At 33.9% G+C, this 11,703-nt stretch overlaps 1 protein-coding gene across 1 annotated transcript; it reads right to left on the bottom strand.

Annotated features, from left to right (window-relative positions):
* Window positions 1-1,135: 1,135 nt before the first annotated feature.
* On the bottom strand, window positions 1,136-3,687 carry LOC107798749 (monolignol oxidoreductase AtBBE-like 15). The gene is made up of 2 exons (XM_016621783.2): window positions 3,242-3,687; window positions 1,136-2,642 (listed from the first exon to the last, which is right to left on the bottom strand). The coding sequence occupies exons 1-2, from the start codon at window positions 3,609-3,611 to the stop codon at window positions 1,351-1,353; spliced, it is 1,662 nt and encodes a 553-aa protein (XP_016477269.2). The 5' UTR covers window positions 3,612-3,687; the 3' UTR covers window positions 1,136-1,350.
* Between the last annotated feature and the right edge of the window lie 8,016 nt (window positions 3,688-11,703).

Below are 11,703 nucleotides of genomic sequence, written 5' to 3' on the forward strand. Positions count from 1 at the left end.
AAATGTTGACCGTAGTCAACTCAAGTTATTTTACAGGCTATAATTCACATTTTCTTCAATTTTTCACATAAAGACTTTTCGGAATAAGATACGGACTGCGCATGTAAATCTAAAAATGCTAAACGAAGCTAATCGAGGTCTCAAAATACGAAAATAGAGGCTAAATCTCAAAATGATCTATCATGTCATCACCACAAAGGAAGAGAAAGATTTCAAAATATATACAATAGTGACTAGGTCGGGTAAGATCTAAGAACGTTGGCTCATTTTAGATACAATTAGGTCTGTTGATACAGAGTGTAAAAGTGTCTAGAAACATTTGGAGAGTGATTTAAGATTTTAAGAATTAAACTAATCAAGTACATACTGGGATTTTCAAATTTCTTATCCATTACTTCAAGTGACGCCTTCCAGTGAGACTTCTACTAAACAAGATTATTCAAACTCTATATCAATAACTATAGATATGTTTATTGAGTACGTACAGATATGTTTATTGAGTACCTACTTAAATAAAAGCATATCAATCATTTTAATATATATACCTAGGGGTGACAAACGATCGGGTCGGGTTGGATATGAACAGGTCAAAACGGGTAATTCAAAACCCGGATAAATTATCCGACCTGACCCGTATTTTAGACGGATAAAAAACGGTTATCCGGCGGATAATATGGATATCCATATTATTCATGTCTTCTTGAATATGATCATTTGTGGGAGAATTCCTAGTCTTCCGAACTTGAGGAACCCCCAATTTGAGGCTTTACAAATGTAAAAGTTAAATACATTAGTTATCCATTTGGTTAATCATTTTCTAAGTGGATTATATGGTTCTTATCCATATTCGATCCGTTTTTAAAAAGTTCATTATCCAGCCCATTTTTTAATGAATAATATGGATGAATAACTATTTTTTTAAATCATTTTGCCACCTCTATATATACCTATCATGTTTATTTACATTGATTGCCAAAAATGCAGATATTTTGGTTAAACGTAAAGTAAGACTGCATATAACGTGGACATATTTTTCTTCGAATTCAGGATATAGCGAGTGCATAGAACGTCGAACTGCACATACAATTCAGTTCAAGAATTTATGGCATCCATACAAACCAGGTCACTGATCATATTGTCAAATTGAGAGACCACTTATAAATAAAAGATTGTAACACTCCAAAACAAACAAAAGGCAACTGGTTCTTCCCACCAAGACTCTAAAAACACTAGATGTTACTATATATGGTTTGGCAACCCATTTGAACATTACACAACTTTGGAAGATGAAAACGTAAAATGCATAATAAGTATTATTTGCTAAATTAATTAGAACTAGTAGCTCTTTCTTCACTGATTCATACTCTTCCCTTTTCCATTCCTTGAAATGGGAAGTGTTGGGATACTCTGTTCATGCAAGAAGTAGTTCTCCGGATCCACCTTGGTTTTCACTTTGACTAGCCTATTGAAATTGTCCTTGAAATACTTGTTTCCCCACACACTAGCTTGTATAAAACTAGAACTCTCATTCTTATTCATCCCTAAATCAAGATCTCTATAATTCACATAAGCTTGTCTAGGGAACATAGAAGCATAAGGGGTCATGTAATTATAAAGTCTTCTAATCCAATCAAAGTGTTTTGTGGCTAATTCTTTATCAGGGTCATTCCAAAGTGTTAAGTATTGAACCATGTAAATGACACCTTTTCTATGAGGAAAAGGGGTTTCAGATTCTGATATTTTAGCCATCATTCCACCATATGGATTCCATATCATTAATGGTGAGTCTTCTTCCAATAGCCTTTTCCATAACCCTTCAAGACCATCTTCAGGAATTGGCTCTTTCACAAAATCTGATTTTGCTTTGAAGTAATTCTTGAACAAAGATTTCCCTTGAAGGAGTACCTCTGGTGGGGTGTTACTTGGATAACCAGCAATGTACAAAATGGACTTAATCCAACTCATTTCTGTACAATCTTTTTGTGTCAATCCCAGTTCAGGAAAATTCTCATTCATTATTTCTAAAAGTCTGTCACTTCTACCAAGAAACAATGAATTATAAGCCATTTGGATAGTCTTTTCACCCTTTTTATCTTTCTTGTCAACCACATTCATGATCACCCTAATGAAGAGATCTTCATCAATCTTGTCAGAAACTTGTTGCCATTTGTAAATAATCGTTGTCCCATTTTGTTCTAGTGTTTTGGGGACAGTAAAAACTGTTACAATTGATGGAACAGGGACTAACCTTAACTTCCAAGAAAGTATTATCCCAAAACTAGCTCCTCCACCCCCTCTAATTGCCCAAAACAAGTCTTCCCCCATACTCTGCCTATCAAGAATTCTACCATTTGCATCAACAATTCTAGCATCCACAACATTATCTGCTCCTAACCCATATTTTCTCATCATAGTACCATATGCTCCACCTGTTATGTGTCCACCAATTCCCAAACTAGTACACAGACCAGCTGGAAATCCATGAGTCTTGCTTTTTTCAGAAATCCTATAGTATACTTCACCAACGGTTGCCCCAGCTTGAGCCCAAACAAAGTTGTCCTCTATGTTCACTTCGATTCCTCGGAGTTTTGAGAGATCAAGAATAATGAAAGGAGACTCCATTTCGGAAATATAAGAGAGACCTGTTTTAAAAAATAGAATAACACAAAGTAAGAAGATTGAGTTAAAAGAAGGTCATTCAACATCTTCATCTTATTTCATGAAAGACAGGTTCGTTTAAATTTAAAACTTGATTTATATTCAAGTTTAAATAAAAGTGAAAATTACAAGTCTTCTAATTTATGCATGAAACCTTCAAACTCATTTTCGCCTTTCTATGTGGGATAATCCCACTTTATATACATTTAGGGCGGGAGCTAGTGTTTAGGTTACTTGTTCGACCGAATCTAGTAGTTTTGATCTAAATCTTGTATTTGCCTTAAGAAATATATTAAATATATGAAAATTATTAATTTAGAACCCAATAACTTTACTGAATAAGTAAGCTTCAAATCCAGACGGTGCATCGAAGCTAGAATTTAAACTTTATGAGTACTAAATTCTAAGATTGCAACATTAGTTGTTAATAATTGGGTTTTGAATTTAATTTTTGTACATATTTAGTAAATTTTCTTAATACAAAATATAGGGTTTGCACTGAAGTTACTGGATTCGGTCGAACCCGTACTTCGGCTTCTAGCTCTGCCCCTACCTCTGCATATATTACCAATATCTAACGTACCTTCGTAATCATGGCCTCCACTTCTAACTCTAAGCTGAAGACCAAGCTGTTTTGAGCAAATGACAGCAGCTTGGACATGGGATTCTACCATTGGTGTAAAAATAAGCTGAGGTTTAGGAACAGAAGGAACTAACAATCTGAGATTTTGTGCTGTGGATTGTAAGATTGTGGTGAACGAAGCATTGGTCGGGGTGACGAAAGCTGTGGAAAAAGGGACACAGTAATCAGAATTCTGGCAAACACATTGGTAGAACTTTTCGTTGGTTTTATCTGAAAGAACATTTGAGGAAAATAGCAATAAGACTACTAACAATGAAAGAAAAACAGAGTTTAAGGATGTCATAGTTGAGGTTCTTGAATGCATTAGCATTGTGCTTTGGATTGGTTATGAAAGTTTGAGGGGGTGATGGTATTTATATATTGATGAAGTAAAGTTAATGAGGGATGATGACTCTATATGACATATTGCAAATGTCAGGTTTCAAAATATTTTCTAGGTGATCAGGATTTAAGAATGAATGCTACCAAGTAATTGAAGATGAATTCGTATTATATACGCTGGTAGCGTAAATATTGATTTTATATGATTAATGAATTTTAACATGTGATAATATATTGTTTACCCAAAAGATTACATGTAATTACCTAATATATATATATATATATATATATATAAAATCATGCATAATATTTGACAAAAAATATGTTCTCGAATTAAAAGAAATAGGAAAAAAAGGGGATGTGTGTGTATATATATATTGTTTTAAATTCATTTCTTCATCTCACTTCACATTCAGTCCATGGTTTTACATACAACAAATAATGAAAACATATTAAATTCATGAATGCGACACACTTGAGGGTCGCACTAGTATATATCGGGCTCTTAGATATATAATGTGTTTACGCAGGCATTATACCATCAAACTTCCAGATATGAGCTTCTGTACTTCTGAAGATGTTTAGGAATGTCCCACGAAGCTCACAATTCAAATAGGATTTGAAAAGATACATAATTATGTATAATAATCAGAACTTATCTTATACAAATTACAGACAGTACATACGAGACAAGACACCTACAAGAACAAAAAACAAAGCATGGCGTTCAAGATGCAGAAGCTCAGACTTAAAGTTAGAGCAACCATTTCTTGCTACTCAAAGAAAGAGCAAACAGGAAGAGGATTTCACTTTAAGCAAATAAACAAATAGATAAAGAGATAGAGGAACAAATTAAGACATGTTTATCACCACTAAAGATTGTGATGGAATGGATATGATCCCTCCACCCTTATACCTTATACAGGTATTTGACACTCATTAGGAAAAAACATATTTATCATTTTATTGTTCTAATTGGCATCATTTTAGGGTGTATTTGGTATGAATGAAAACATTTTTTTTCTAATTTTTCCATGTTTGGTTGGCTAAAATATTTTGAAAAATATTTTCCTTTAATTGGAGAAAAATGTTTACCCTATCAAGTGAAGGAAAACATATTCCAAAACTCTTTTCCAACCTTCCCCACCCTATTCCCCATCCCCACCAACCCACCCCTACCCTACCACCCCACTCCACCCCATCCTAAATAAAAATATTATTAATAGTAATTTCTTTTCATGTTAATAGATAGATTTTTTTCATTTCAACAAATGGTTATTTTTTTTTCATGATATAAAAAAGTATTTTTTTCATTTTAACAAAAAAAAATATTTTCTTTTTATGATGTAGAAAAAGTATTTTCTTTTCATGAGTTAGAAAAAGTATTTTCTTTTATTTCAACAACAAAAATATTTTCTTTTCATGACATAGAAAAAGTATTTTTTTTTAATTTTAATAAAATGATTACTTTATTTTCATGTTGTAGACAAAGTACTTTCTTTTTCAACTAAAAAAAGAGTATTTTCTTTATAGTTATGGAACAAAATTTTAACATTATTTTACGTAAAAAAATAAAGCAACACATTAATTTTTTTTGATTTGTGTGAATTTTTAGAAGAATTATTAAATTGTTGAAGAAAATAGAGTCATTAAAACGTTGTGTATTTGGGGGAGAAAGGAAACATAGGGACGGGGTGAGGAGAGTAGAAAATATTTGACAATGATATATAATACTGTTGCCTTGAAACTAATATTGTGCTAGACTTTTAACAATCTAGCAAGAACAGAGGGTAGCGAAAGACGAATATGGCGATTATTCTCATTTCAGAATCCAACATTCAACAGCTACTTTATGTACTTCACCAGTTTCTCAAATTTTTCTTCTTTTTGTTTTTCGTTTTTGCAAACTTTCCTTGGAGAAAAAAGTAAGGAAAGAAACAAGAAAACAAAAATGGAAGATTAAACAAAATCCACTAAAAAGCATCTCATACGTGAGGGATCAATAAAGATGGAGGGGAAGACTTGAGGGAAATGGAACCTTACTTGCCTTTTTATAGGAGTTAATTCTCAAATGGGGTTACACAAGTTAACAAAATAACCTAATAAAGTCACTTATCTTCATTTTGTGCTTGAACAGTTATCCAACTAAATAAAAGTCTACCCAAAAATAAATACGGCCGGAAATTGAGTATGCTAGTGCTGGAATTATGACATGTCATGTTAAAATTCAACGTGGCATACCATGTAGAAGTGTGTGCGTGGGGGGAGGGGGGGGGGGACATTAGGAAACAATTGTACAATCTTTACACCCTCAATGCAGAATTCAACCATCTCCCGTGGAATCCCTTCCCTCATTTTTCTTGTTTCGAGAGTTAATACCCTAAAATTCGTCCAAGCTATACAACCTTTGTCAGTTGTCTATTTAAACTATCGTATATCCCCAAAATATTTTAAACTATCCCCCATTATAATAAAATCCATTCATCGCTTATACGACATAATGTGTGTAATAAATCGTCAAAGAGCGTATGAAGACTGAAAAAGCCATTAAAATGGCCCACCTGATAGTGTTTAATGCCTAATTAGCCTTTTATTTTTAAAATTTATATTTCTTTTTTATTTTCTCCTCTTTTTTATTTTATTTTTATATTTCACCTCCCTTCCTCATATTTTTACCGTTCAAGATGTAACGACCTGGCCGGTCGTTTTGTGTATTGTAGCCTTATTCCTCTATTTATTGCCTCTGCTATGTTATTTGTGGTTACTTGACTTGTCGGGGTGGTTGGATTGATTTTGGGGAGGTTTCAGAGTGAATTGTGACACTTAGTCTCAAGGTTGGAAGCTTAAGTTGAAAGAGTTGACCGGAGTTTGACTTTTGTGTAGATGACTCCAAAATGGTGTTTTGATGATTCTGATAGTTTCGTATGGTGATTCTAAACTTAGGCGTATGTCCGGATGTTGATTTTGAGGTCTGTAGGTTGATTTGATGTTTTTTGGCAAAAATTGAAAAGTTGAAAGTTTGGAAGGTTGAGAAGTTTGACATGGAGTTGACTTTGTTGATATCGGGTTTAACTTTTCGTTCCGTGAGTATGAATAGATCTGTGGTGTCATTTGGGATTTTCATGCAAAATTTGAGGCCATTCAAAGTTTATTTGATAAAGTTCGGCATGAGTTTTGGAAGTTGAAAATTCATTAGTTCATTAGGCTTGAATTGGGGTACGATTCGTGGTTTTGATATTGCTTTGTGTGATTTGAGGCTTCGAGTATGTTTGTATTGTATTTTAGGATTTGTTGGTATATTTTGATAGGGTCCCGGGGCACTCGGATGTGTTTCAGATGGTTGACGGATCATGTTTGGACTTATAGGGATTGTTGAAGTTCTGATACCTGATCCATTCACACCTGCGATGGATTGGCCGCAGATGCGAGGCTGCATAAGCGGCAACTTGATCGGAGAAGCGAAGGTTGAGGTTTCTGAGGGAATCCGCAGATGCGGACAGCTGGGCGCAGGTGCGCATTGAGTCACCAGAAGTGGCTAGGAGCCCACATAAGCGGATGAGCGGGGAGTTAGTGGTTTCCGCATCTACGAAATAAATTCCGAAGATGCGACATCGCATGTGTGCTCAATTTGACCGCGGGTGTGGTTTTGCTGGACAGATTTTATAATCAAGGGTTTCATTATTTTTCTCATTTTTGGAGTTGTGGAGCTCGGCTAAGGGTGATTTTTGGGAGACGTTTTGCTGCAATTGAAGAGGTGGGTAAAGATTATTTAATTTTGTTGATAGATATTGATTACCCATTGATTATTACATCTAGTTTATGTGAATTTAAGGTGACAATTGGGGATTTTAGGCTATGTTACTGGAGAGTGAGATTTGGTAATTTAAGGGTCGATTTGTGGTTAGAATTGGATGAAATTGGTATGGCTGGACTTGTATTTGAATGAGTGTTCAGAATTTATAAATTTGTCGGATTTCGGGGTGCGAGACCGAGGTTGACTTTTTGGGTTAACTTTGCATATTTGATTCAAGACCTTAGCTTTATCATTTGGAATTATTTCTGATGTCTTTTATTGATGATATTAAGTTGCTTTGACTAGATTCGAGTCGCTCAGAGGCTGATTTGTGTGGTAAGGACTTTTTGGAGTATTGATTTATGCGTTTTGAGGTAAGTAACATATTTAAACTTGGATTTTGTGGGTAATTATTCATGAGAACCATGCTATATAAGGTGTATTGGGATGACGCACATGCTAGGTGACAGGCGTATAAGTGAGCACCAGAGTAATCATGATTCGAGTTGACTTTTGGACTACGACAAAGGTCTAAATATATTCTTATACTTTCGAAAATGGTCTAAAAATACCCCTCGTTATACTATTGGGTTATCTATACCCCTACAGTCATACTTTGAGTTCAAATATACCCCTCATTTAAACGGAGAGACACGTGTCATCGTCATGTTGGCCAATTCTAAATGTCTCTTAATTAATTAAAAAGACCCATTACCCATACCTAAAAAACAATTTTCTAAAGCAATTGTTTTTGTAAAAACTAGAAAAACTGAAAAAAACGAAAATAGTTTTTTTATTCATTTTTTACAAAAAACCTGCTTTAAAAAAACTGAAAAATATTTTCTAAAACAATATTTTTGTAAAAACAGAAAAACAAAACTAAAAAGCAATTTTCTAAAGTAACGTTTCATTAAAAACTGAAAAAATCGAAAATATTTTTTTCTAGTTTTTAGAAAAATATTGCTTTAAAAAAATTGAAAAATAATTTCTAAAACAATTATTTTTGTAAAAACTAAAAAGTAATTTTCTAAAGCAATGTTTTTGTAAAAACTGAAAAAATAAATTTTTTTTTCTGTTTTTATTTAAACATTTTCATTTTTTCCAATTTTTACATGCTTTAGAAAATTGCTTTTCAGTTTTCAGTTTTTACAAAAACATTGTTTTAGAAAATATTTTTCAGTTTTTTATCAAGCAGTTGTTTTTGTAAAAACTGGAGAAAAAAATATTTTTGTTTTTTTCAGTTTTTTGTAAAAAACAAATCAGTTTTTTCCAGTTTTTACAAAAAATAATTGCTTTAGAAAATTACTTTTCTGATATGGGTAATGGGTCTTTTAAATTAATTATGAGATATTTAGAATTGGCCAACATGACGATGACACGTGTCCCTCCATTTAAATGAGGGGTTATTTGAACCCAAAGTTCATGTCTAGTCCATCCATTTAAATTAATCAACATCAAGAAAACCTTAAGCATATACAAGAACACAATATAATTACCTCTTATAGTGGATTCAAGTCGAAATCCAAGTTATATTTAGATTACAACAGCCCTCAATTGAAACACAATACCATAGAAGTGACTTAAGCTAATATTCACTTCCAATCTCAAGCTTCATATGTTTCTTTCATCAATTCACGTGATAATATATATATAGCCTTAAAACAACCCAACAAAAGATAACAACATCTCTTTCCCTTTCAAGTGCTCTCTTGTAATCTTTAACTCCAAAACCACAACTAACATGTAATTAACCTTAAACACCATCAAAAGTATGTTAAACATACCTTAGGCAGTAGATAAATTTGGAACCCCAAGCTTAACTTAACTCACTATCATCCTTATTTACATCACAACACCATAGGGGACTATTCTTCACCTTTGGCTAACTTTGATGTTGGATTATGGTGTATTATTTTGGAATTTATTTGGATTATTTGGGGAACTGTTTGAGAGAGTTTGGAGAGTGTGAGGATGTAAGGAGGTCTAAAAATGAACAAATCTCATCTCGAAAACGAGATAAGAATAGGTGAAGGTTGTCTACCGACCAAGTGGGTCCCATAGGGGCTACCGCGTAGTCTCGTTAAACTGCAAATATATCTCTACACCAATTTCGTATGGACAAACGGTTTAATGCGTTATAAACTAGAGTCATAGATTTTCAATTTGGTAGGTTGATCATCCCATAATTCAAAGTATATTGGGAGAAAAGCTCAGCTACATTTGATCTAATGTTCATCACATTTATGAATGTAACTTGTGATGACCTTTGCCAACTTTTGTTCCACAACTCGCTGGACTTCAAAACGTAATACATGACTATCATACGACTAAAATAACTCATAACATCACCTCCTTATCATGTTAATAACCCTAGTATCACCCCAAAAGTACATGTTATAACATTCCCAACTCGTCGACATTCGACGAAACCTATTTTCTTCAATTTGTTTAGCTTCTAAGCCTTTCAACCCTCATGGTGCTTGTTATCCATGATCTTAATGATTTGTAACCTCCAAGGTAACATGATATGTATTTTCAAAGATGATATTATTTCTTTGCTTTCAATTGACTTACGACGTACTCTCACGTACAAAAATATGGGGTGCAACATCATTCCCCCCTTTGGAATATTCGTTCTCGAATGTTGGCTGATGCGCTTATCAGTCTCATAACTTATAGCTCTTATGAATACTTTAATATTGTTGTTTTCATCTAGGTAATTTTTCTGTGAATAAATCCAAAGGCCAGGGTATTCCGCCCTTTAGGCCTCTTTCTCACCCCATGACTTGTGATCGAAATTCATCAAATCTCGTAACTGTTGTTACCTTCTGTCATGCAGCATGTACGACCCTGACCTTGTATGTGCGCCTATGCAACTCTATTTTCCTCCAACTTTTAGCCAATCTCTAGGCCTCACTTTGTGAACATATACAGAACTATGACAAGCTGTCCGTCTGGGAATCTATAGTTGTACTGAAGTTCTTCACTCAGTACTTTGTCAAAATTACGACTATTGTTATATCATGTTTCATAGCCTCAGTTATGTATGCTTATTCCTTTACTAGAACTAGGTAGGTCATACTATACCATAAATGTTACTTCGATTTATTATTACCGAAGTCTGCTACCCAACTCCAGGTTACTCTCTCGTTGCTTATCCTATATGTATAAATCTAAGTCCTTTAATGCTTACTTATTACCATTCATATTAATAATGACGGCCTAATCTCATCTCATACTTTGTAACTTTTATCCATCCACCGTTGATTCACCTTAATATTGATCCATAATCTACCACTAATAACTTGAAACCTCTTACGTAATACATTGTCAATAGGGCTCACGTTGCATCGTGGAACATTTGAAGTGATTTTCCTGATCCCCTAGGAATGATACTATACTTCAATAAACGTATTTCATAGCATCCCAATGTGATTCATCTTATGGAGGTATTCTAATCCCGTGCAATTCATGAAGTCATTTTTCTTAAAATCATTACTCAATCAAAGGCCTAAATGTCTTCCTCTTATCTATCAACATTACACCCTTATTCTACTAACAGGGAAGCATTTCATCTCTTCTAATTGATCCTAGTCTTAGACTCTTCTGAGTTCATCCAGGTTGTACCAAGCTTTCTATAACTTACGGAATCCATCAGCTCTCTCGTTTTGATGGGTTTAATCCCGAGGACTTACCTATTCTCGTCACCTTCTCACTCACCTTTTCTTATCCTTACTCCTATCTACCTAAAACCTTGTCATTATATGATACTTTATCTTGAGACTTACACATTTCTATTTATACGACCCACAATCTTCTTTTAACTTGGTAAAAACATAGATTTCCTTTCGTGCCTTTTCAGTTTTCTTTAAATGTAACCAATTACTTTTCCTGGTCGTTCTTCCACTTGTTGCATGAATACTTGGCTTATCTTATTTCCCACGAATACTGGTATTTCCTATAACTCATATGATCTCAAATATCACCTTTGATTTTTTTTCGTTCGTAAGCCACAATAGGTGCCACTTTCTTGTGGAGTGTATACAAAATTGTAGTGAGACTATTGTTACAAGACCATTTCTTCTTCAGGTTACTATGCTTAGGTTGAAGTCTTCTTCCTTATTTCCTCAGCTAGTCTTTCGTTGTAGTACTTAGGGGAGACACTCTGATTCTTGTAAAGCTGTGAGCTTATTATATCATATACCTGACGGATTGTTTGATGTTCTTGCTCGCCTATAATTATCCCTAATTTCTTACCTTTCCGCCCTTGTACTCGTAGGGTTGAATA

Source organism: Nicotiana tabacum, chromosome 17 (genome assembly GCF_000715075.1).
Source record: "Nicotiana tabacum cultivar K326 chromosome 17, ASM71507v2, whole genome shotgun sequence".
In the NCBI taxonomy this organism is placed as follows: domain Eukaryota; kingdom Viridiplantae; phylum Streptophyta; class Magnoliopsida; order Solanales; family Solanaceae; genus Nicotiana; species Nicotiana tabacum.